Raw genomic sequence first — 27420 nt, 5'->3', positions numbered from 1 at the left:
GCTGCTCTCTGTTATCTATGCATAGCCACTTTAATAACCCTAATAACACCGGTGCCCCTGTACCCTGTATAGCCCCGCTATTGTTATTTACTGCTGCTCTTTAATTATTTGTTTTTCTTATCTCTTATTATTATTTTTCTGAAAACGGCATTGTTGGTTAAGGGCTTGTAAGTAAGCACTTCACTGTAAGGTCTACACCAGTTGTATTCGGCGCATGTGACAAATAAAATGTGATATGTCTAGGGTTTCCGGCATAGTGGTGTTGATGTGAGCCATGACTAGCCTTTCAAAGCACTTCATGGCCAGCGACCTCAGTGCTACTGGGCGGTAATCATTTAGGCAGGTTACCTTTCGCTTTCTTGGGCACAGGGACTATGGTGGTTTGTTTGAAACATGTTAGGGCTTTAAAGTTGTCTTGCTCACTTGCTGCGCTTCAAACTCTGGGACAGTGCTGGGAATACAAAAAGGAAGCTAGCTGATGCATGCAAATAATGTTTTTCCCCAAAAACATTGCAAAACGACATCTGTTTCAGTAGTTATAGTTAACTAGCTAACTATCTAGCTAGGCGTCTTAATCTAAAATAGCCCTAACATGTTTCAAACAAACCACCATAGTCCCTGTGCCCAAGAAAGCGAAAGGTAACCTGCCTAAATGATTACCGCCCAGTAGCACTGACAGCATCATAACAATCGTTGTGACATATGAAATACGAGGGACAGTGTAATCTATGTGCAATAACTACGTAAAAATTGTATGAATGTGTTAAATTATTATGTCACGTGCAGCCATATCCCGGTCCTGATTGGTCAACAAGCTTATGAAACGTCAAACAGGGTTATTTGATGTATCTTTTTTTTGACACGCAAAGACCCAAATGGCGTTCCAAAGTATGGTAATGAGTATGAATCTCTGTTTACTCCTGCAAAAGTGATTGCTTTTCATATAAAGGCTTTATCTACATTCCCAATGAAAATACGAACATATAGTTTATGGAAAAGAGATGTATGTTTCTGGACGATGCACCATGCTGCCTTGTTGACAACATGACCAAGCGGTGCAGATTACTGTTCGATTTGAGATTGGCGCGCCTCCCTCGCCGCTTTTGCCCATTCCCGTCACTGGCCATAGACCGGTGCACCGCGGCTCAGGTTAATAGAACTCCCTCGCTGCCATTTTGGCTATGCCTCACATGATGACTGTGTCGACAAGGATTTGACGCGTCTTAATAATTAAACCAGCCTGTTAATCGAATAAATTGTTATACCTGGGTCTCACAAAACCAGGCAAACATAGAGATCTGCAAGCTTATTTTCCTCGCTGCGAATCCTGTTTGTCACTGGTGAAGGTTAGCTACAACTGTAAAGCAAGGTTAGCAAAACATTACCCTACTGTGAAGATGATGAGGAAGACTGTTACGACGAGGCTTCTGGGATCCATGCGAGGGTTCCCAAGCCACCGAACGAACTATGCTGTGAATGCTGTTGCGAGAGGTATTTTAGTTTATGCGGCTTTTTTATCCAATATTTTATTAGCTAATTATCATCTAGCTAGCTCACGAGCTAATGACACTCATTCGATGACGCATCAAGTTAGTTAGATAATGCCGTGTTTAAAATAACTGGGAACTTTGGGAAAAAGCGAGCTCCGACTGGGAAAAATCGATTTCAACGGTCAGCCAACTCGGGAACTCTGACCTCTTTTTAGAGCTCAGGTTTTCCGACTTGAAGGTCGTATTTGTCCGATTTCCTAGTTGTTTTGTAACCAGTTACTCAACTTTTATGCCGTTACATCACGTCCGTGTGACAGTGTCTTTCTGCCCTGAATGCATATTAGACATTTTCCAATGAATTCCCAGATCAATGTGTATGCTTTCTGGACCCAAATGACACTATTATGGTGTTTTTACAGAATCGATCAAAAGTAGGGAACTGGAGAAAGATGAGTTGCGACCTCTGTACATGGATTTTCAAGCAACAACACCAATGGTATGTGGCTCTGTAACGTTAGCTGCCAGCCTATAGGCTCTCCCACGATAATTATACCAAACTGGTGGCATGTCAAATCTGTAAAACATTGCATTGAAGCGAATTAATAAGATCCAATGCCATCTTTGAGAAATGCAACCTGCACAGAATCTTCAACTCAATGTATTTTATCTCATGACTCTAGGATCCAAGAGTTCTGGATGCAATGCTTCCCTATCAAGTTAATTATTATGGTAACCCTCACTCCAGAACACATGCATATGGCTGGGAAAGTGAAAGTGCAATGGAAAAAGCTAGAAAGGTAATTAATTTACAATTAATTGAGTAGCTATTGCATCATGTAATTTGATGATAAGGCTAACATATCTTCATTTGATTTCTCCTTACAGCAAGTGGCAGACCTGATTGCTGCAGATCCTCGTGAGATCGTGTTCACAAGTGGTGCCACTGAATCCAATAATATGTCAATCAAAGTAAGTCTCCCTTTTACCGCTTTAGTAGTCAGATTAACGGCAAGGATTTCGGAGGGTGAATAATACATGCCAAGAACTGCCAGCTGATGGAAAGATTAAGACATAAGAATGAGCTAAGGTCAATCAACTGTTCTGCTGTGTAATTTATTTGTAAATGAGGATACATGCTAACAATTAAGAGGAAAAGGAATTGAGTGGTTGTTTTTGTTTCTTCGTACAATGCATTCCTCCTAGGGTGTGGCCCGATTTTACAAATCCAAGAAGAAGCATGTGATCACCACTCAGACGGAGCATAAGTGTGTGCTGGACTCCTGTCGAGTCTTGGAGGCAGAGGGCTTTGACATAACCTATCTTCCTGTGAAGACTAATGGCTTGGTTGACCTACAGGCAAGCTCAATTGTTTGGTTGTTTTATCTAAATGTGGCAATGTGCTATGTTTTATACAGCCCCATTGTATGAATCCACTCCACAATCTGCTCTTGTACCAAGAATAAGATAAATTAAGTTCTCATGGCCTATTTCTTCAATACGTTTGCATGTCTTGAATACCTCACATGCTGATATAAAAATGTTGCTATTTTTTATAGCTACTGGAGGAAACGATTCGTCAAGACACAAGTTTGGTGTCTGTGATGACCGTGAACAATGAGATTGGTGTGAGGCAGCCTGTCGAAGACATAGGTAACCTTTTTAGCCAAAATAGATTCAGAAGTATATCCACTATGAAATTGAGATATTTCGTTTTATCTTTGTTTTATCTTTATTAATCCGCTATTATTTTCACACACACTTCTCCAGGTCGAATCTGCCGGTCAAGGAACGTGTTCTTCCACACTGATGCAGCTCAAGCTGTGGGAAAAATCCCCATCAATGTATCTGACTGGAAGGTAGACCTGATGTCCATCAGCGGGCACAAAATATATGGTCCCAAAGGTACATTGTTGAATATCAGATACTATTAGTGTTGGGGTTCAATTCCATTTTAATTTAGGAACAAAACTGAAATTCCTGTTTTCATCACTGAAAAGCAAGGAGAGAAAATTTAATTGATATGTCGGTTTACTTCCTGAATTGATATGGAATTGACCCCAAGCCTGACTACTACATTGAGTGAACTCTTTTGTCCAGCCACATATTAAACTCCTTTAATTGTTGGTGTTTTATGTAAGAACTGTGCGAGCAATTGAGTGACTATAAATAATTACAAGTGAAATATGTTTATGATTTGACAGGGGTCGGGGCACTGTATGTGCGGCGCCGGCCCCGGGTTCGAATGGAGCCACTGCAGAATGGTGGAGGCCAGGAGAGGGGGCTTCGCTCAGGGACAGTGCCCACTCCTCTGGCTGTGGGACTGGGAGCAGCCTGTGATATAGCCCAGCAGGAGCTAGAGGTAGACAACTCATTATTGCCTGAAACAAACTTACACAGGATGTTGTTCATCAATGCTTGCTTCTGTTTGTTTTTACTGTTTTTTTTATTTATTTTTTAAATTTAGCTTGAGTTCAAAAGACATTGGAAAAAACAGTCGGAATGTTGAGGCTTGCACAGCAAACTGACAAATCCCCACTGCATTATATGAAAGGTTCCATCATATATTTTTTGCTGCATGTTGTGTTGATGGGTAAATGAGAAGTGTTTACTGTAGTAGTATAGTAGTGTATTCTTTATAGTGAAAGAATAAGTTCACATATTATTTTTGTTGCTTATTGATCTTCTCTCCTTTCCAGTATGATCACAGCCGGGTGTCCATGTTGGCAAACCGCCTTGTGAGCAAAATCATGTCAGAGATCCCTGATGTTGTGATGAATGGTGATCCAGAGCAAAGATACCCAGGTGAAGCGCAGAACAAGGGATTTGTGGACAGAATAATAGACACAGGCATATAAGTGGGTGGAAGTGGAATTCATATTTTTCATAATAATCATTTGATGTGATTGGCTGGTAATCTGTTAAATATATTCCTTATGAGTTAAATCAAGTACTGTGCTGGACATTATCATAATCACATTAGAGCAATAGTATTTTGCATATGCCTACAGATGAAGTGAAACGCATAATAGTTTGTGGATTGTACTTTAGTCAGTTGATGAATCGGTGAAGAATTCCTTAAATGTTGATGCTCTATTATTAACTTGAATCTTTGTCGGACACAGGATGCATTAATTTGTCCTTTGCCTACGTGGAGGGAGAGAGTCTGTTGATGGCCCTGAAGGATGTCGCTCTATCATCCGGCAGGTCAGTAGCAAATAAAGAGCTATTAGATGCTTTTATTTATATACAGTACCAGTCAAAAGTTTGGACACACCTACTCATGCCAGTGTTTTTCTTTATTTTTTAAAATTTTCTACATTGTAGAATAATAGTGAAGACATCAAAACTATTAAATAACCCACATGGACACCAAAAAAACACCAAAAAAGTGTTAAACAAATCAAAATATATTTGAAATTCTTCAAAGTAGCCACCCTTTGCCTTGATGACAGCTTTGCACACTCTTGGCATTTTCTCAACCAGCTTCATGAGGAAGCCGGAATGCATTTTGATTAACAGGTGTGTCTTGTTCATTTGTGGAATTCCTTTCCTTAATGTGTTTGAGCCAATCAGTTGTGTTGTGACAAGGTAAGGATAGTATACAGATGATAGTCCTATTTGGTAAAAGACCAAGTCCATATTATGGGCCAAAATTCACCCAACTTTTTGTGGGATGCTTGTGTATATATATGTGTGTGTGTGTGTGCGCATACACATACATATATTTATTCATTAGAGATGAAACGGTATGAAAATTTCATATCACGATTAGTGACAAATTATCACGGTTATCAGTATTATAGCGGTATTATTAAAATGTGCTGGAAATGTTAAATGTACTGATACACACACTGAAATCATTTCACCAAGTTATATTGAAAGCCAACAAACAACAAATAAAATTAGCAGCACTTTGTGCATAAACATTAAAGATGGCATCATGAGTCAAGTTTCCCTAATGCATGTTTTAATGAACACAACCTTTAAGTAAATAACATTTGCATATAAAAGCAACACAAGCAATGTGCAAGTAAGATCAATACAACTATGTAAACAAATCCAATGTTCAGGTGTTGACATTAAAATAACACTATGTAAACAAGTCAAATGAACAGCACTGATTGTATGTCTGTTCTCTCCTTCATAAAGATACAAGGTGCTGCTGGTCTAACATCCTGTATGTATGTTCTCTCCTTCATAAAGAAACAAGGTGCTGCTGGTCTAACATCCTGTATGTATGTTCTCTCCTTCATAAAGAAATAAGGTGCTGCTGGCCTAACATCCTGTATGTCTGTTCTCTCCTTCATAAAGAAACAAGGTGCTGCTGGCCTAACATCCTGTATGTCTGTTCTCTCCTTCATAAAGAAACAAGGTGCTGCTGGCCTAACATCCTGTATGTCTGTTCTCTCCTTCATAAAGAAACAAGGTGCTGCTGGCCTAACATCCTGTATGTCTGTTCTCTCCTTCATAAAGAAACAAGGTGCTGCTGGTCTAACATCCTGTATGTCTGTTCTCTCCTTCATAAAGAAACAAGGTGCTGCTGGCCTAACATCCTGTATGTCTGTTCTCTCCTTCATAAAGAAACAAGGTGCTGCTGGCCTAACATCCTGTATGTCTGTTCTCTCCTTCATAAAGAAACAAGGTGCTGCTGGCCTAACATCCTGTATGTATGCATCTTTGTTCACTTGAGATTGCAAATTAAATATGCTGACATTTTTACATTTCAATGTAATATGAAAGGGCTGCAGTGAGGTCTTGAGCATTTTGATGTGGGTGCATAAGCAGCCTGCCTTTTTAAATGCTTGCTTGAGGTCCTGTTTCACAACTGTAGATGAGGGGCCAGTAGCATCACTGGGTTTGCCTGCTGCATGCCCATTCTAAACAAGCGAATAGCAAATATATTATTATTATTATTGTTACATTATAATTATTATTATTCACTTCCCCACCCACCCACACAGTCTATCTTCTGTGTTGCATTCGAGTATATGCTATGACCCCATGCACAATTTACATAAATACAAATGAGTCTTTAGACAGTGATAGTAATTGCAATGAGCCCAAACAATTTACATAAATTCAGGAGTATTGTACAGGAGTCTATAGTGTTTCTCCTGTTGGAACACACTTACAACCAAGTCGATGACTTCCGGATTTTAAATGAACAAAATGTTGGTTGGGTGACTAAACTACATAACATGTTATCGTGTGCAATGGGCGAATAGACTCTGCAGACACGAGTAGGTTCCACTGAAAGCTTCAGTTTACATTATTGACAAGCTATTAGCAAGTTACAGACAAAGCATGACATGTTCCCCCATTCTGAAGTCCCCACATCATGCATTGAGCTAAAAGTTAACTTAACTTGCATTCACTATAAAGTGGTGGTCACAAAGATGACTCAAGATTTGAAGTGTTGCCCCCTTTCACAGCGTTTTCTTTTTGTTACTTGTTCTGCAGACGGGGTGACCATCTTCAATTAAGTTTCCCTCTGCACTAATGTAAAACCCAAAATACGACCACACTTCAGATTTGATCCTCTAAGAAGGCTGAAAAATCTCCCGAGCGCTATCACTGCCTTCCGCCATGTTTTCACACAAAACAAAACCCACGTTGCATGCTGAGCCTGCGTCAGACTGTTGCTGACTGTGGTTGATGCTGGACAGTATTTACCGTGAGTTTTTCAAACCGCGGTAATCAAACACGGTTTTAATCATAATAAAAATGTGAAATTATAATACTAACCTTCTGGAATTTTACCTTGGTTTATCGTGAAACCGGTAACCATTTCATCCCTAATATATACATAGAGTACCAGTCAAAAGTTGACACACCTACTCATTCAAGGGTTTCTTTATTTTTACTATTTTCTACATGTAGAATAATAGTGAAGATATCAACTATGAAATAACACATGGAATCATGAAGTAACCAAAAAAAGTGTTAAACAAATCAAAATATTTTGAGATGCTTCAAAGTAGCCACCCTTTGCCTAGATGACAGTTTTGCACACTCTTGGTCTTCTCTCAACCAGCTTCACCTAGAATGCTTTTCCAACAGTCTTAATGGAGGTCCCACATATGCTGAGCACTTGCTGGCTGCTTTTTCTTCTCTCTGCGGTCTAACTCATCCCAAACCATCTCAATTGGGTTGAGGTTGGGTGATTGTGGATGCCAGGTCATGTGATGCAGCACTCCATCACTCTCCTCCTTGGTAAAATAGCCCTTACCCAGCCTGGAGGTGTGTTGGGTAATTTTTCCTGTTGAAAAACAAATGATAGTCCCACTAAGCACAAACCAGATGGGATGACGTATTGCTGCAGAATGCTGTGGTAGCCCTGCAGGTACTTAACCTGCAGGGCTACCACAGCATTCTGCAGCAATACGTCATCCCATCTGGTTTGTGCTTAGTGGGACTATCATTTGTTTCTTATAAATTTCTTATAAATCAATTTCTTATAAATCAGTTTCTTATAAATCACTGACCGTGTCACCAGCAAAGTGCCATCACACAACCTCCTCCATGCTTCACGGTGGGAACCACACTTCCGGAGATAATCCGTTCACCTACTCTGCATCTCACAAAGACATGGCAGTTGGAACAAAAAATCTCTAATTTGGACTCATCAGAATAGAACAGATTTCCACCGGTCTAATGTCCATTGCTCGTGTTTCTTGGCCCCATCAAGTCTCTTCTTCTTATTGGTGTCCTTTTAGTAGTTAGTGGTTTCTTTGCAGCAATTCGAACATGAAGGCCTGATTCACGCAGTCTCCTCTGAACAGTTGATGTTGAGATGTCTGTTACTTGAACTCTGAAGCATTTATTTCGGCTGGTAACTCTCATGAACTTATCCTCTGCAGCACCGGTAACTTTGGGTCGTCCTTTACTGCGGCGGTCCTCGTGAGCCAGTTTCATAACGCTTGATGGTTTTTGCAACTGCACTTGAAGAACTTTCAAAGTTCTTGAAATGAAATGTATTGACTGACCTTCATGTCTTGAAGTAGTGATGGACTGTTGTTTCTCTTTGCTTATTTGAGCTGTTCTTGCCATAATATGGACTTGGTCTTTTACCAGATAGCCCCATCTTCTGTATATCACAACTGATTGGCTCAAATGCATTAAAGAAAGAAATTCCACAAATGAACTTTTTGCAAGGCAAACCTGTTAATTGAAATGCATTACAGGTGACTGGCTCATGAAGCTGGTTGAGAGAATGCCAAGAGTGTGCAAAGCTGGCAAAGGGTGGCTACTTTAAAGAATCTCAAATATATTTTGATTTGTTTAACACTTTTTTGGTTATTACATGTGTTATTTCATAGTTTTGATGTTTTCACTATTATTGTACAATGTAGAAAATAGTAAAAATAAAGAAATCATGGAATGAGTAGGTGTCCAAACTTTTTTTCTTCTTCATGTTACACAATACATGTATGTTTTGTTCGGTAAAGTTCATATTTATATCCAAAAATCTTAGTTTACATTGGCACGTTATGTTCAGTAATGTTTTGCCTCAAACATCCGGTGATTTTGCAGAGAGCCACATCAATTTACAGAAATACTAATAATAAACATTGATAAAAGATACAAGTATTAAACATGGAACTTTAGATAAACTTCTCCTTAATGCAACCGCTGTGTCAGATTTCAAAAAACTTTACGGAAAAAGCACACCATGCTATAATCTGAGTACAGCGCTCCGAGCCCAAATAAGCCATAAAGATATCCTCCATTTTTTTGGAGTCAACAGAAGTCAGAAATAGCATTATAAATATTCACTTACCTTTGATGATCTTCATCAGAATGCACTCCCAGGAATCCCAGTTCCATAATAAATGTTTGTTTTGTTCGATTATAGTCCATCATTTATGTCCAAATACCTTCATTTTGTTTGCGTGTTCCGTCCAGTAATCCACATTCATGAGGCGCAGGTCAGACAAAGTCAAACAATTCCAATACAGTTCGTAGAAATATGTCAAACGATGTATAGAATCAGTCTTTAGGATGTTTAACATAAATCTTCAATGTTTCAACCGGAGAATTCCTTTGTCTTCAGAAATGCGATGGAAAGCAGGTCGCTGTCACGTGAGCGCGCATGTTCAGCTCTCCTTCCCTCCTTCTTCACAGTAGAAGCATCAAACAAGGTTCTAAAGACTGTTGACATCTAGTGGAAGCCGTAGGAAGTACAAAATGACCAATATCCCACTGTATATTGGATAGACAAACCTCAGATTTTCCACTTCCTGGTTGGATTTTTTCCCAGGTTTTTGCCTGCCATGAGTTCTGTTATACTCACAGACATCATTCAAACAGTTTTAGAAACTTCAGTGTTTTTATCCGAATCTACTAATAATATGCCTATCTTAGCCTCTGAGCCTGAGTAGCGGGCAGTTTACTCTGGGCACCTTTTCATCCAAGCTACTCAATACTGCCACCCAACCATAAGAAGTTAAAGTGACTATGCATAGATGATAAGAGTAGCAGCGGAGTAAAGGGGGGGGGGGGGGGGGGCATCACATATGGTCTGGGTATCCATTTGATTAGGTGTTCAGGAGTCTTATGGCTTGGGGGTAGAAGCGGTTTAGAAGCCTCTTGGACCTAGACTTGGCGCTCCGGTACTGCTTGCTGCGCGGTAGCAGAGAGAACAGTATGTAACTAGGGTGGCTGGAGTTATGACAATTTTTACGGCCTAACTCTGATGCCGACTGGTATAGAGGTCCTGGATGGCAGGATGCTTGGCCCCAGTAATGTACTGGGCCGTTCGCACTACCCTCTGTAGTGCCTTGCGGTCAGAGGCATAGTAGTTGCAATACCAGGCAGTGATGCAACCAGTCAGGATGCTCTCGATGGTGCAGCTGTCGAGCCTTTTGAGGATCTGGGGACCCATGCCAAAGTCTCCTGAGGGGAAATAGGTTTTGTCGTACCCTCTTCACGACTGTATTTGTGTGCTTGGACCATGTTAGTTTGTTGGTGATGTGGAAACCAAGGAACTTGAAGCTCTTAACCTGCTCCACTGTAGCCTGGTTGATGAGAATGGGGGTGTGCTCGGTCCTCCTTTTCCTGTAGTCCACAATCATCTCCTTTGTCTTGATCACATTGCGGGAGAGGTTGTTGTCCTGTTACCACACGGCTAGGTCTCTGACCTTCTCCCTATAGGCTGTTTCGTCGTTGTCTGAACAGGCCTACCACTGTTGTCATCGGCAAACTTAATGATGGTGTTAAGTCGGGCCTGGCCGTGCAGTCATGAGTGAACAGGGAGTACAGGAGGGGACTGAGCACGCACCCCTGAGGTGCCCGTGTTGAGGATCAGCGTTGCGGATGTGTTACCTACCCTTACCACCTGGGGGCGACCCGTCAGGAAGTCCAGGATCCAGTTGCAGAGGGAGGTGTTTAGTCCCAGGGTCCTTAGCGTATGAGCTTTGAGGGCACTATGGTGTTGAACGCTGAGCTGTAGTCAATGAATAGCATTCTCACGTAGGTGTTCCTTTTGTCCAGGTGGGAAAGGGCAGTGTGGAGTGCAATAGAGATTGCATCATCTGTGGGTCTGTTGGGGCGGTATGCAAATTGGAGTGGGTCTAGGGTTTCTGGGACAATGGTGTTGATGTGAGCCATGACCAGCCTTTCGAAGCACTTCATGGCTGCAGACGTAAGTGGTATGGGTCAGTAGTCATTTAGGCAGGTTACTTTAGTGTTCTTGGGCACAGTTACTATGGTGGTCTGCTTAAAACATGTTGGTATTACAGACTCAGACAGGGAGAGATTAAATATCAGTGAAGACACTTGCCAGTTGATCAGCGCATGCTCGGAGTACACGTCCTGGGAATCTGTCTGGCCTTGTGAATGTTGACCTGTTTAAAGGTCTTACTCATATCGGCTGAGGAGAGCGTGATCAGTCTCCAGAACAGCTGGTACTCATGCATGTGTCAGTGTTATTTGCCTCGAAGCGAGCGTAGAAGTAGTTTAGCTCGTCTGGTAGGCTCGTGTCACTGGGCAGCTCTCGGCTGTGCTTCCCTTTGTAGTCTGTAATGGTTTGCAAGCCCTGCCACATCCGACGAGCATCAAAGCCTGTGGAGTACGATTCGATCTTAGTCCTGTATTGACGCTTAGCCTGTTTGATGGTTCGTCACAGGTCATAGCGGGATTTCTTATAAACTTCTGGCTTAGAGTCCCGCTCCTTGAAAGCACCACCACTAGCCTTTAGCGCAGTGGGGATGTTGCCTGTAATCCATGGCTTCTGGTTATGTTGGTAGGTCACTGTGGGGACGACGGCATCGATGCCATTGGAGGAATCCCAGAACATATTCCAGTCTGTGCCAGCAAAACAGTCCTGTAGTTTAGCATCTGCTTCATCTGACCACTTTTATTGACCAAGTCACTGGTGCTTCCTGCTTGAATTTTTGCTTGTAAGCAGGAATCAGGAGAATAGAATTGTCAGATTTGCCAAATGGAGGGTGAGGGAGAGCTTTGTATGCGTCTCTGTGTGTGGAGTAAAGGTGGTCCAGAGGTTGTTTTTTTCTTTCTCTTTCTCTCTTCTGGTTGCACATTTAACATGCTGATCGAAATTTGGTAAAACGGATTTAAGTTTCCCTGCATTAAAGTCCCCAGCTACTACAGCGCCTCCTCTGGGTGAGCTTTTCCTGTTTGAATGAGCTGTATTCCACCATAAGCAATGATGTCTTCGTGCCAGCCTCTGACTGTGGTGGTATGTTAACAGCAACGAAAAATACAAAAACGTTCTAAGTAGTTAGTGTGGTCTACACCTTATCATGAGATACTCTACCTCTGGCGAGCAATAGCTCGAGACTTCCTTATAGTGCTCTGGCCTTTGTCTTACCAGACGCCGCTGTTCTGTCCTGCTGGTGCAGAGTATAACCTGCCAGCGGTAAGTCTCATCGTTCGGCCATAACTCGGTGAAGCGTAAGATATTACAGTTCCTCGTAAGTCATCTAGTTTATTGTCCAAAGATTACACGTTTGCTAGCAGAATGTAAGGAAGTGGGGGTTTATTAGATTGCCTACGAGTTCTCAGAACGCAGCCCGCCATCCGTACCCTTTTTTTCCCGCCTCCTCTTCACGCAAATCACTGGGAGCTGGGCCTGTTCCTGAGAAAGCAGTATATCGTTCGTCTTGTCAAAGGGAAAAAAGGATTCTGCCAGTGTAATCACAGTCCTGATGTCCAGAAGTTATTTTTGTCATAAGAGACGGTAGCGGCAACATTATGTACAAAATAATTTAAAAATTAAGTTATACAATGCAAATAAACAAACAAAAAACACAATCGGTTGTGAGCCCGTAAAACGTCTTCCTCCTTTTCCAGCGCTACTTGCCTCAGCGTTGTACGAGCTCTTCAGTTTCTTGGCAATTTCTCAACAAGAATAGAGCCTGTAATCGATCCCACAAATGCTGATACTCCAGATACTCAACTAGTCTTAAGAAGGACAGTTTTATTGCTTCTTTAATAAGCACAACAGTTTTCAGCTGTGCTAACATAATTGCAAGAGGGTTTTCTAATGATCAATTAGCCTTTTAAAATTATAAACTTGGATTAGCTAACACAACGTGCCATTGGAACAATGGAGTGATGGTTGCTGATCATGGTCCTCTGTACGCCTATTTAGATATTCCATAAAGAAATCTGCAGTTTCCAGCTACAAAAGTCATTTACAACATTTACAATGTCTACACTGTATTTCTGATCAATTTTATGTTATTTTAATGGACAAAAAATTTGCTTTTCTTTCAAAAACAAGGACATTTCTAATTAACCCCAAACGTTTGAACAGTAGTGTATATCAAATAGATTAACAGCTATTAAGTTGGATCCAAATGAAAATACTGTACGTTGATGATGCTATCTTCCTGCAGTGCCTGCACTTCTGCTTCATTGGAGCCTTCATATGTCTTGAGAGCAATTGGAACAGATGAGGACCTGGCCCACTCCTCAATCAGGTGAGTAACGGTTAGGAACACAACTCAAGAAGCTCAAATGGATGGTCATGGGATTTGAATGATTTAAATGTTTCTTTTTATCATTCCTAATTACAAAAGAGCAGGGTCAAGAATAACATGTTGCAGCTGAATGGTATTATTTTGGTGTTTTACCTAGTCTGTTTTTGTTGTTACTCCATAACCTATAGATTTGGAATCGGACGATTTAGCACAGAGGCAGAAGTGGACTATACAGTGGACAAGTGCATTCAGCAGGTCAAACGCCTGAGAGAGATGAGGTGAGTGAAAAAGAGTAGAATAGCATACATACAGTGGTTTACCAGACACAGATTAAGACTAGTCCTGGACTACAAATCAAGATTAATGGAGAATCTCCATTGAATGTGCTTTTTAGTCTAGGACTAGGCTTAATCTGTGTCTTGGAAACCACCGCAAAATATACATGCTGAATGTCACTTAACTAGGCATTTACTGGTGAAAAGACATTTGAATATTTTTTGTACACAGTGTTAATGATCGAATGAAATACTTTATAATAAATAGCCTTTTAACTTGCAATATTATCAATGCACTCATAGGTTAATGTATTCATTGTTGTCCAACTTGTTTTTCTCTTCAGCCCCTTGTGGGAGATGGTGCAAGAAGGAATCGATCTGAAGAGCATCAAATGGACGCAGCACTAAAGAAAGCCTTCAGGAAACATACCTAAGAGCATTGTGAATACTAAACTTGTTTAGTTTGCTGCATACTATGCCACTCCTGTGATGACTGGTAATTATTTCTACTGTCAAGAAACACGCACAACTTCCTGACTTACTTTAGTGTAGGCTTATGACTAGATTTTGTATTGGCAGACCTGAATAATTTGTTCCTTTGTATTTGACAAAGTATTATTATTGATGCATATATTGTGCTCTTAAGTAGTTAGAAAAGTTTGTGTTCATACGCACATCCTTAATGTGTGTGCTGGGCTAATAAAGAAACCTTGTAAAGAACAGAAAGTCCCTTAAAGCATTGAATTGGGAGCATAAATTTGTGTGCATACCTTCCTGTTCTTTACAATTGCTCTTAAGTAGTTAACATTATTTATCAGCTGCTTTGACCATGGGATTTCATGACTGAGAGCAAGTTACAGAATGGTTCATTCATGTAGTAGCATGTGCTACATTCCATTTAGTTCATGGATAAGTCATTATTCGTTGACAACATACAGCATGCTAACAAGGTGAAAGTCAACAGTACAGGTTTCATTCACTAAAGGAGGAAATTGATAAAATATTTCCCTAGGTCTCATTGTGTGAAATTGAATGCCAATCTTGTGGGTTAATAGTCTTCCAATCATGGAAATTCTCCCCAGTTGGTTTGTATACAGTCTCTGGCAAAATGTGTATTGTTTGTATGAATCTTGCATGTTATCATTTAAACTGATTTGAACATTTCTTGTGAGGGAAGTATGCAAACCAATTTACATGGCCAGCTGTTTTATGACATCAGTATAATCTACCACCACCGTGACTGAACATTTACAGTGCTTGTTTTTTTTTGCTTTGTACATGCAGCAGATAGCACAGCAGACTCATTACTCTTCCCAAAATGTATTTCCACAATGTCCAACAGCAATCTAATCTCACATAATGTATACATACATGCATATGTTTGTAGCTAGCGCTCCAATAAAAATGACTCGGTCTGACCCTGAATTATTATGTTAGTATTTTATGTAGTTGGTCGATTGGTTCTTAAATTATTCTCCACATGCTCTGATTGAATTATAGTATCCAGGGTTAGTACAGCATTTTGACAAAGATATAAAATGTTCTGTCTAAAACATCATGTTTGAGTCCACTAGATGGCGGCATTATATCACGAGCGCTGAGAAGTTCTACGTCACCATTCGAGTTCGTCGCGCGACCGACATTTTACTACCAGCTACAAGAAGGGAGAAGAGCACGGAATGGAGAGAACGCAACACAAAATAAAATAAAGATCTTTTAACAGATATTTCGGTAAGGACAAAAGAAAAACAGCAAACAAATGCCACTAATGTTGAAAATGTTATCCATCAGTGAAATATAATCCTGCAGACATGCGGGGACTATAGCGAGAATGAATGGTTAGCTACCTAACAGCGTATTTTTTTTATCGGCATTTTAGATAGTTGGCCTGCCCAAATGGGGTAGCTAGCTATGTTTTTAGCAAACAGGATATATATAATGTTAACTACCACTCTGATCCTAGCTATGGTTTACGTTTAGAATGGTTGTGGGGAAAGATTTAGCTTCATTGTTATGTCTTGTTTTGGTTGTTTAGCTAGCTAGCTACTGTGATGTTACTAATCTGAAGTACGTTGAAGTGCAATTGTTCTGTTTTTAGCAAATGTTGCTGCTAGTAACTACCAATCTTGTTTGGCCCAGTTTCCCATAAGGATCTTATGGCTAAGTTAATCGTTAGAACCATTCAATGGTTCTAACTCTGATCTTAGCCGTAATATACTTTTGGGAAACCAGGCCCTGGTTAATTAACTAGCTAGCTTCTATAAAGCATTTTCGATGAAGGACCAGCGCCATCTTGACTGTGCTCTTTTACATGAATCAGACTAGCTATCTAGCATGACGCTTTTCCATAAGTAAATATCAGTGGTGCACATCCAACTGGACAATAATGGCTAAAATGATTAAACAATTCTGGATGTAATTTGTATGCGGTCTTCCTGTAGTTTTGCAGAATTTGCGGTCTACCTGCAGCCCTTCAGATTGGCAACTGCTTTTGTACTCTGACGGACTGAGCTTTTAGCTAACGGTACGTTACTGGCGAATGTGTTTTACAATGAAGTCTTACAGCGTTGTTCATGTTGACAGCGTTTTTGTGCACATACAATTTCATTGCTGCTATTTCATCAACTTACCTGTGTGTGCTATTTGTCCTGTGTAGAGATTGGGGAACAACAAGCATGGATAGGGCAGCCCAGGTCCCTCTTCAATGTAAGAGGTTTTAACGTCAACTCTAATGCCTTTGGAGACCTCAATTCTGGGTTGTTGTCTACCACTTATTTGTATGGGCAATAACCTTGATGTTTAATTGTTACATACACAGGCTATTCTAGGTCTAGTTAACATCAAGATGGAATACAGATAGAAACATACTGGTATGTGGATCATCTGAATCAATATGTATCCCTCCAGTTACCCTAAGAATAGGCCAACATTTTGAAATGATTTCATTTGAATGGCAAGACTAGAAGAAAAGCCCATATGCAGGTCTTGACATTCAGATACATTTGCCAGTGGCACACTGGGCCAGTACCAAGTGAAAAGGAGTGGCCCGAATGAGAAATTTACTTGCCCAGGCCAAGTTCACAGGAAAACAAATTATGAACCAGAATTTCAATTGTGGATTTTTTCATGTTTCATTTGCAGTCCATTTTTTTTCTAAAAATGAATCCAAACAACTGTTTGGAAAATAAAAATACACCCTCCTGAGCCCAATAACATATTGATGAACAGTGTTTTTTTTTTAGGTTCCTGTACATGGTCCATATTGCAGGCTGGTGTGCTATTTTAGCAATGAGCATTTTCACATGTAGGGGAATATTACATTTTTAAACTGTTTTCAGCATAGTGGCCACATGGCTGAAGCATGGGGATGCTCATCTGCATTTACCCCGATCATTAGCTAGATATCAGACTCTAAATATGACCTTGTTTCTTGTTTAATATCCTAAACTTCCACTAGCCTAATAAAATCATGTGATTTTACAGTGTTTAAATAGTGTAATTGTGTGAATTTTACATTCTAGGCCTACTGTTTACACACTCTAATGACCATGACGCGCTTCCTGCAGTTACTTTTTTTGTCATGCCAGACACTCGGATTGTGAAACGCTGCAATTGTGCAAAAATTGGAGTTGTGAAATAAAACTGCATGGGAAAGCTGGGATCCCGCTCTTTTCAATAATTGCCATCTATTTTCCCTAGATTGCATTTAGGAATGTTACACAGTGACTGGGTTTATTAGAACACGTTTCTTTCCATGCAGCAATCGGCTGTATGAGGAGCTGCACGCTCTTGCCACCCGACAGTGGATATTCCGCGGATAAACGACAGCTCATTAACAGCTTCTGTAAATTTAATCTGGTTTTTAAACAATTCTATAGACTACAGAGAGCACAATTAGAAAATATATTTGTCTTTTATATTTTTTTTACCAACTGATTTTGTGTAAATCATTTTCATGTTTTGACAATCAGGCAGCTATATAGTATATGACTTGGCCTACGAAAACCTTTCTTTGTTAATAAAGACATTGCTCTGTAGGATGTATGATATGAAAAAGGGGAGGTGGAGGACTTTGATTCTGTGATTGTGGAATGTGCGTGCAGTTGTTCAACTCTGCGGGTCTGGAGCGAGTATCCAGGCCGTACTAAGGCGGGGCTCACTCGAGACGGAGAGGGAAGGCTTTGACGTTCTTGCCTTCGCTTAGAAACCGTATGCTGATTGATAACAAGTGTGAAGTGTCACGTAGGGAAGATTAAATAGACCCCATTTTCTGTTTTGGAGTTTGAAAATGCACTGGCCCAAGCGGGCCATATGAAAGCTTGATTAACTGGCCCGGTGAGCTCGGCAGATGTTTCTGGGCCAGCGGACAGCCCTGAATGTCGAACCCTGCCATATGGCATTAGCAGTCGTTTTAAAGTCGTAACAGTGGATATGCACCGGTGTGCTGACTAGTCCTACTTGAATAGACTGTTACAGCTTATCTTTTGATCTCCATGGTCAACATTTTCAAACAACGATACTTCCTTTTTCTCGATTTGGAAGGCACTGTTGTCTTAACTTGTGTTTCCAGCAGCGGTGGAACTCCCATAATGAGAGAATATTAAAAATCCCCAAAATGGCGGCATATGCATTGATGGATTATTTTATGGCGCAACAAACCTTTACTTGGCAATACTTCCTTAAATATTAACCGTAGCTAATATTAATCTGTTGCTAATATGGCATGTGCATTAAAGTTAACTTTCTCTCTTCTAGTTTATTTCTAGCGTATTATAGTTGCAAATGACTTCACATTTTGTCATCCGAAGGGTTATATTCTGCTTTGTCATGTTGAAGTGCACACGTGTTTAAAAGTAAGCCAGTTGATGACCTCTCTCATTGTCCATTGTTGCTGATGTGTACCAGGTGGTTAGGTGCTCTCAGGAGTGACCTTTGTCTCCTGTATGTTTTGTAGAAAGATTCCCACACAATTGAGAGATTGTAGTGTGCTGAAGCTTTGAGGTTACATTGATGAGTGTTAACGTGCAGGTGGTTGTTTTTTCTCTAACATTTTGTATACGATATAAGGAATATGGGCGGCTGCATTCCATTGTAGGCCCAGGCTTATATTTTTCATGGGGCAGGCTCTGAATACAATCCTCAGTGCGAGACTGACACAACGGGCCTGATTCAGGGTTTGTCCATAGACTGGCTGGTTGTTTAGCAACAAAACCGACTCATGCGCAATAGTGATGCGCGGGTTAACTCATAACTCGCAGTCCCCGTGGTGATATCCGCGGGGGGGGGATTGGTTTCTGGTAATTAAATATTGTGTGGCTGAAGGGCGGGTGGATGGCAGGCGAGTTGAATATAGAGAAACAATGCCTTAAATAAGCCATAAATGTATCATTTATTGTGCAATTTATTTAGCCTACGTTAATGTTTTTCTTTCATTATTTTAGGCTATCTAGTATTAGTGCGTAAGCTTTAGGGCTTAACTGGCAGAAAAAGACAACTTCAATCCACGGTGGCAAAAAGTTTAATTCAATAAGAAAAAAGCTGTGAATGGAGAGTTTAAAATAAGGAGAAGGGAGGTCCAGAAAAGTCATGTTCGGAAAATATTTGGTAAAGTGGTAAAAGAGGATCATGTTATGTGTGATGATTGTGAGGCGCTATACAAATTAAACAGTCACAAGACGGGACTTCAAATAGGCCTGTGGCATTTCAAGGAAACAATGGCCAACTGTTTAGATGGGTTAAATGGAAACTGAAATCTGGACATTGACTAACCAGAATAACCTACTGTTTATTGGCAAACTCCAAAGTCCTCTAATACTAGCCCAGTGTGAATCGACATCCCTGTGGTTTGAGAGGTGTTGCTCGCGGTTTGAGCAAGAGAACAATAACTGATTCAATAAATTGAACGAAGTGCTGCCTATATATATATGAGGGGCCTACATGTATTAACTTTTACAGTGCGTGCTTTTGTTTAAACGTTTTGTGCAAATTCATTGAACATCGCCAAATGCATCATAAAAAAACCATTGCGCCTATTTAATGCAAAACTTGCTGTTAATAAATCGCAAAACGGCTAAGCGTTTGGAACAAGTTCACTTTCTCATCCATACCCCCCCCCCCCCCCCCCAAAAAAAGCATATGAAGTGCAAGTTAGCTGTTTAGCTCAAATCTGAAGGCTGGGGGGCATTTCGGAAGTCTTCTACTGCGGATCGCTAAAATATCCTAATGATTATGATCACACTTCCTCAATTCAAATTTTATGGTGACACTATACCAAAGATGGTTTAGAAATTTGAGCTTGGTTCCCAAGTTATGTGTAGCCTGTTGTGGCTTGGATTTGTTGAAATATCTAAACACAAAAAATCTCCAGACTTCCATCAATTTATAAAAAATAATAATTTAAGGGGGCAGTTTGGGGAAGAAAAAAAATATGTCGTCCTAATCGTCCGCTGGAATGGCAGACATTCTGGGGTAATAAACACACAACCAACGTTCTCTAATAGTACTAGTCACGTGCGAATAACTCCTGCAGAATTAAGCATTTTTTGCAGAAAAAAATATACACCAAATGTAGGCAAAATTTGGACTTGGGAACAGGAGTGGAGAAATATAATTGATTTATTTCTGTATCTTGAGAGAATGCAGTGCTCCGTTATTAGATACGATCTGTAGAGGTGCTGTCTTCATAAAAGCTCATACTATTTCAACCACATAAAATATGCATCGAAGCTGAACTGCAAATATTATCAGAAACGTGTCTTTTTCAAAACGTAATTTTTCCTTACAACCAGCCAAACGGTCATTTTTGGACATTTTTTTACAGAAAATCTTTCCTGTTTGTTTTTGCTTTATTGTAATTTCTCCCCGTCCCTAAACGTCTTTGCTCCACAAAAGATGACAGATGTCCAATGTCAGATTACCAATGTCAACTTGATTAAAGCATTCATTATTTTGATCTATTACATTATTCTGTTGAGCAAGGGTTTATTTAGTAAATAAATTAATCTTAAATTATGCTTTTTTTTTATTGACTGAGGCAATTAGGGTTAGTTATCACTAATGGTTATGATAAATTAGGCATTGTTGCTCACTGTTGGCATATACTGTATATCGCTAGAGGTTGGTGGGAGGAGCTATAGGAGGATGGGCTCATTCTAATGGCTGGAATGGAATTAATGGAACGGAGTCAAACGTGTGGTTTCCATATGTTGGATGCGTTTGATACCGTTCCGTTCCAGCCATTACAATGAGACCGTCCTCATATAGCTCCTCCCACAAGCCTCAACTGCTGTAGATAAATGCGCAAACACTTTTCCAGTGAGAAATTCCACCCTTGTTCTAAAAACAGCTTCTTTATTATAATTGTTGTACTTGAGTAAACAAAAAAAATCATGCACGCGCTCAAACAGCCACAAATGGTCAAATGCACATCCCTACTCCCGACCAGCGAACAATGAACTGAAAACTCGAAAGAGCCATGGTTCTACAAACCTGTTCATAGGGGGCTTTTTTAGAGGTGTCATTTGTGACTTAGACTTGCAAAACTGTGCTTTAAACAATGTACAGTTGATTGCTAGGCAATCTGCACATTGCTAGGTGAACTGCACATCCCTCATTTACATTTAGAGATGTTATCATTTACGTTTTATATAGAATACTTTAGAAATGTACCTAAGAATAATCTATTCCGTTAGAATGGGGGAAATTCTGTATTTCACTGCTGAAGTTTTTCAATGGCATGCAAGTTTTTTTTTTGCTGTTATGGATTGCTGTGATGAATGAAATGTCTCTTTATGCTTGATGTCAACATGAGAAATGATGAGATGCATGATTTGTATTATTGTTGTGTGGCTTTTGGCAAGGCAGCCATTTCAAAGAGTTTGTGCTCTTATTGTTGATGTCAATTTACTACATTTCTCTGACCATCTACTGACGCAAAACAGCTGATATGGTGCTGGGGCTGAATCAAGAGTGTTTTGTACATGTTGTTCACTAAGGATGCCTACATTTGCCCGCTGTTTGCTCATGTTTTTGCTTCCATTTCCTATTCTTTTGTTACAGTCTAGAATTGATTTAAATTGCTTGCCGTCAGGATTGGCTTGGATATCCTGTGCCACAGTTTTAACGAAGCACCACTTATTATTACAGGTAAGCTTGTAAATATGTCTTGAACATAGGTTCATTCAATTGACTGCCAGTCCAACTTTCACAGCCTCCTGTGGGCTCTTGGTGTTTTTTTTACCAGTAATTATTCGCTTTGTTAGGCTATATTCATTGACCTTATTGATTCCCTTTGGGCTCGATGTTCACTCTATTGTGGAAACCTATGAAGGTGAGGAGAGATAAGAATGACCTACCAAGGTATGAGTGGTATAGAGGGAGTGCATGGTATGTTAGTGGCTTTCTTTGTCAAAATACCGCATCCACAAAGCCTTAAGTAAATGTCTCCACTTCATGACCTGCCTGCCTTCTGTGGACCACATTCTCTCTACTTGCTTTTTGTCCAACACTTGCTCTAAACAATGCTTGAGACTCAGGCCTAAGCATAGGCTAATTGTTCTGCTCTTTTAATGTTTTAATATGGTTGGTGTCGTGATCAAACAACATTTTTGACTGGTATTTAAATTATTCATAAATGCATTTTTATGTTTACCCGTTGCTACTGAGATGGCACAGTGTCATCCAATGGCTTAGAGATACTGCATTGCAGTAATATCAAATTGACACGTTTTTATATTTTAAAGGTTGAGTAAGTAGTGTTTTCGTCCACAAATGTACCCAAATTCCTATTGTATGTAAATAATTTAGAATTAGTGACTGCCATAGTGTAGTTATTTTGTTAGATACTTCTCCCTATTAGCTGAGGTCTTACTTTTTCAAAGCCATTTTAGCTGTCTTGCTAATTGTTCGATACAAATCTAGCATAGAATCATGTAAATTTGTCGCTCTGCCAGCATTGTCTCCTTTTCGAGGAACTCTAGGCAACACTGGGAATTTCCTGTACAGGCCTGCTGACTAAAGACAGTGTGAAAAACGTGCTAGCCAACGTTTGCACTATGTAACTAAATACTGCACTCTGAACCACGGAACTTCTTTGCTACTTTTTAGATAGTGTAGTTAGACAAAGGAAAGTCAACTTCAGAACGTGATGTATTTTTATTAGGATTTGTCAGCTGTTGTTGTTGGTAAGTAATGCATCCTGCAAGCTTCGAAACTTACTTACTCAGCCTTTAAATTCAGGGACCTTCTTCCACCTGACCTTTACTGGACATAGACCTCATGATGCATCAGATTGATAAATTGGAAGTAGGGCTGCAGGTTAATCCCGAATTTACAGCATTGAAATGTGTGGTACTCTGGGTCTAGTTATGAGCAAGATTTAGGCCTACGAGCTAAATTTCTCAAAGATTTGCGTATTAGACCTTGGGCCTACATAATCTCCTTGAGCCAAGGCTGATGTATGTGGTAAATGAAGCAATGTGTGGATGGCTGTGTAAGAGTGGTGATGAGTAGACCGATGGCCTAATACTTGCACATGTATTTTGAATTCCTCTATTGATGCATTGGGCTCTCATCGAATACCTCAAAACGTAAGCTGTTTTCTAAATCATGGTTTGTCTCCTGCTCTTTTTGTTTTGTCTGTTCTTTACTCTCTCCTCTAGTCTTACGGTGGTTGCCTTTTTTCACCTGCAGGTGTGTGTTGTTTCGCCTCAGCAGCATGGCTGTGGTCATCCGCTTGCAGGGTCTCCCGATAGTGGCGGGCACCATGGACATACGCCATTTCTTCTCTGGATTGACTATCCCGGATGGTGGGGTGCATATTGTAGGGGGTGAACATGGTGAGGCTTTTATTGTTTTCGCCACAGATGAAGATGCCAGGCTTGGCATGATGCGTACAGGGGGAGCAATCAAAGGTTCTAAAGTGTCACTTTTGCTGAGCAGCAAGACAGAGATGCAGAATATGATCGAACATAGCCGCAGGCGTTTTGAAACAGGCAATGTGAAGGGAGCCGCGGGAAACGGTAGCAGGCCAGGCCCCACGATAAGCTCAGGTGGGAGGGGCAGTTTACCCACCACTTTACAAGTCTTCAGCAACACCACACCAACCGCAGTCACCACAGCTGCATCTGCACATGAAACTATAAGCAACAAAAATGTGTCCACGTTTGCCACAACTAGCATGGGAAACATGCCCCCCAGTTTCAGCAACAACTTCAGCAGCCCAAATCTTACCATGGGATCCACTATGACAACAGCCATGTCTTCCCTCAACTCTATACCACCACCTATCCCCCCTTTGCCAACCATGCCATCCCTGCCACCCATGCCTTCCATACCCCCCATGCCACTTCCACCACCTGTGTCCTCTATGCCTCCTCTTCCCACTGTGTCACCTTTAACCCAAGGCCCCCCTGTCCTTCCCATGAGTCATCTGTCCCACATGGGCTCAATGCCACCATTTAACCCAGGCATCCCACCCCCTGGTGGACTGGCCTCAGGGCTGCCTCTGGGAACCCCAAACCACATGTTTCTGGGCCATATGAACCCTCTGTTAAATCTCCAGGCACACATGAAGGCAGCAATCGGTAATCCAGACGAGTTATATGTCCACCTTCAAGGCCTGCCATTCTCAGGTACAGAAATGGATATTAGGGAGTTTTTCCGTGGGTTAGCGGTGGACTCCATCCGACTGGTCAGGGACAACATGGGCCGGAGTAGCGGCAGGGCGCTGGCCAAGTTCTTTTCCCCTCAGGACACTTTTGAGGCACTCAAAAGAAGCACCGGAATGTTAGGGCAGAGGTACGTGGACATCTCTCCGGCCACAGAGAGGCAGTGGATGAGTGTCAGCGGTGGTGGCAACGGGGCTGGAGGGCAAGCCCACTCAAAATTCAATAACGAGCCCCAAGACCAGCACCGCCGCAGCAATATGAGTTCAGCGTCCCCGTCAACCAGAGACCGTGCGAGGTCTCGCTCCCCTCACAACCTGGAGTTCTGTGTTTACCTGAAAGGCCTGCCCTACGAAGCAGTAAACAAACAGATCTGTGAGTTTTTCAAAAACTTGGATATTGTGGAAGACAGCATTTACATTGCTTATGGACCCACTGGCCGAGCTACAGGCGAGGGCTTTGTCGAGTTCAAAAATGAAATGGACTACAAAGTTGCCCTCGGCTGTCACATGCAGTATATGGGTAGCCGATTCATACAAGTTCACCCCATCAGTAAAAATGCTATGTTTGAAAAGATTGGTTCAATTCGTCAAAGGATGCAGGGTAGTGATAAGAAAAACAACTCAGAATCAGTCAAGAGCCCTAGAAACTGTGCTCACATCTCAAATATTCCATATAATGTGTCAAAGAAGGATGTCCGTCAGTTTCTAGATGGCATTTCAATATTTGACGAAAGTCTTAAAGTTCTGGTTGACAGCGGTGGTAACGGTCTAGGTCAGGCTATTATGCAGTTCAGGGCAGAGGAGGATGCACTAAATGCTGAGAGACTACACAGGCAGAAGTTAAATGGCAGAGATGCCTTTGTACATTTGGTCACCTTTGAGCAGATGAAGGAAATTGAGAGAAACCCACCACCACAGGTTAAGAGAGGCCAGAAACCCCAAGGGAACACTCAAGGCCCGGCACACAGCCATGTTCAGGCACAGAATCCAGTTCAAGGTCACCCCTTTGCCGGTATGACAGGAGATGAGTTCAACTTCCTCAGAAACACTGTAGGCCATTTAGGCAATGGTCCTTTTACGCCGTTTAATGTCCCAGGTAATGGACTAGCGGGCCCCCCTCCACCCCCACTTGCAGCAAGTCTAGGGGATGTAGCCCTTAGCATTCCCCCACCCATGGTTGCCGGTCACTTGCCTGGAGCAGTTCTGGAACCCCCGGGCTTCCGACCAGGCAGCAACAATGGCCCACCTGGCTTTGGGCCAGAGGGATTGAGGGGCATGCCACCTTTTGACAATGGCCCTAGAAAGAGCAGAGGCCTCAACAACAACAACCGAGGAGGTGGCCATGGGCAATCAGTAGGGTGTCCTCAGTCTGCTTTTGGCCCTGGCTCTGAACCTCTGAGAGGGCAATCAACCGGAGGCCCTGGTAACCCTCGTGGACCTACCATTGTAAAGATCCAAAACATGCCTTTCACTGTAACAGTCGATGAGATTCTAGATTTCTTCTATGGGTATCAGGTGCTGCCTGGTTCAGTCTGTCTGCAGTTCAGTGAAAAGGGCCTGCCCACTGGTGAGGCAATGGTTGCCTTTGAGTCGCACAAGGAGGCAACGTCTGCTGTCATGGATTTAAATGATAGGCCTATTGGGGCTAGGAAAGTGAAGATAACCCTAGGATAAGAATCCCAATTTTCCCCTCTACCAATAATGATTAAGTGAAACATGCGGTTTCATTAATGAAATGGTAAGAACTTGGATTTAGGATGCATTTAATCTCCCAGCTATCTTTAGTTCCTTTACCAAAGTTTGTAGCGTAGGAATGAAATGGAAAACTGCTCTATCGATTTGATGTATAATATGATTACAAAGTAGGGTGTGGATTTTCAAATGGCAAAAAGCCAACTGTTGCCATGTTGATGTAGCTTGAGTCCAATCCCGTTTCGAGCAAGAGCGCTGAAATTAATTTCAAAAGTCCAAATAATATGGTTGGAGTAGGAGGACAGTCTCTTATTGCTGTGCTGAGACATCACTTTCACTTGGAAGCATGTATCATTTTCAAATGCCCTGACACATTTTGTGTTCTTGTATTTCTTCCATAGATTTAACATTCTCTTTTACCTGTGCTTTGTGACGATATTCTAAAGGGGGTACTCACCAAATGCTGCCATGCATGGTGTAAGTACAGAGAACACTTATTGTGCCATGGTTAAAGCATTTGCTTATTTGCTCTATGCTGTTTTTCACTGTTAATAAATGCAAATGTTAATGTTAGCTATGATGTGAGATTGTACTGCTTGTTTCTGAGAAAAAAATGTTGCATTTGGTTTAATGGTCTGCAGAGCTCTTTAGAACGTTTTGTATCTGCCAACCCTCCCACTGCGATATGTTATTTTTGAAAGTATGAGCTGTTTGGAATGTCTTAGATTTGTAGTGTTGCCTGACAAGATCCATTTTTATGTTTCATTTTTGGGGACGTTCCAGTTTATTATTTCACAAGTGTGTATATAGCCTACTGTTTAGCTTACACTTTTGTCAATAAAATGACATTCCTGACATAGATCTATCTACAAGGCATTCTATTTTTCTCCAATGCTTTTTCATTGCTTGCTGATTTTCCATATGAACAATTAAAATGGTTTTGGAAGGGAAGGCACCAAGTTTTTCCAAAACATGTTCCAGGTATGAAAGAAAGTTTAGATAGGCCTAAGTATTGCTGTTAGGGTTAGGTTAACCTTAAAGGGTCATATAGGCTTGGCTTTGCAAGTGAACATATAGGGGTTGAATGGGAAATTCAATCGGATCTTACCAAGAAACCTATTTACCCGGTTTCCCAGACCCAGATTAAGCCTATTCCTGGACTAAAATACCTTTTCATGGCAATTCTGTTTAGAATAATTTTTAGAACAGGACCAAGCTTAATCTGTTATAGAAACCATCCTTTAAAGTAACTCGCCAATGAAAATCTCACTTTTAAAAGTTCATTCTGTTAACTTGTACCCAAATAATGTTTTTGACCCGTCTTATACTTGTATTTGTGGCCAAAGCATATA

General features: G+C 41.1%; 3 protein-coding genes across 5 annotated transcripts in view; all 3 read left to right on the top strand.

The window, feature by feature from the left end:
• Positions 1-1167: 1167 nt before the first annotated feature.
• Positions 1168-15135, top strand: nfs1 (NFS1 cysteine desulfurase). The gene is made up of 13 exons (XM_039015597.1): positions 1168-1491; positions 1910-1986; positions 2171-2287; positions 2376-2459; positions 2694-2846; positions 3047-3140; positions 3258-3392; positions 3692-3849; positions 4187-4292; positions 4613-4694; positions 13352-13435; positions 13624-13713; positions 14055-15135. The coding sequence occupies exons 1-13, from the start codon at positions 1398-1400 to the stop codon at positions 14116-14118; spliced, it is 1338 nt and encodes a 445-aa protein (XP_038871525.1). The 5' UTR covers positions 1168-1397; the 3' UTR covers positions 14119-15135.
• Positions 15136-15340: 205 nt separating this feature from the next.
• On the top strand, positions 15341-26929 carry rbm12 (RNA binding motif protein 12). 3 transcript variants are annotated; one of them, XM_039015593.1, is made up of 4 exons: positions 15341-15441; positions 16152-16234; positions 21769-21855; positions 23401-26929. In XM_039015593.1, the coding sequence occupies exon 4, from the start codon at positions 23426-23428 to the stop codon at positions 26048-26050; it is 2625 nt and encodes an 874-aa protein (XP_038871521.1). In that variant the 5' UTR covers positions 15341-15441; positions 16152-16234; positions 21769-21855; positions 23401-23425; the 3' UTR covers positions 26051-26929. The 3 variants fall into 3 exon arrangements, with proteins under 3 accessions (XP_038871521.1, XP_038871520.1, XP_038871522.1); XM_039015592.1 differs by lacking the exon at positions 16152-16234 and having other exon boundaries at positions 15343-15441; XM_039015594.1 differs by lacking the exons at positions 16152-16234; positions 21769-21855 and having other exon boundaries at positions 15368-15441.
• The window catches only part of LOC120064978 (copine-3-like), a 59380-nt gene continuing 47302 nt past the window's right edge, over positions 15343-27420 (top strand). Inside the window, exon 1 of the mRNA XM_039015596.1 lies at positions 15343-15441. The gene's annotated coding sequence lies outside the window, so the exon portion shown is untranslated. The remainder of the gene's footprint in view (positions 15442-27420) is intronic.

Source organism: Salvelinus namaycush, chromosome 20, assembly GCF_016432855.1.
Source record: "Salvelinus namaycush isolate Seneca chromosome 20, SaNama_1.0, whole genome shotgun sequence".
Taxonomy (NCBI): Eukaryota; Metazoa; Chordata; class Actinopteri; order Salmoniformes; family Salmonidae; genus Salvelinus; species Salvelinus namaycush.
This window is presented reverse-complemented; position numbering and strand designations above follow the sequence as displayed.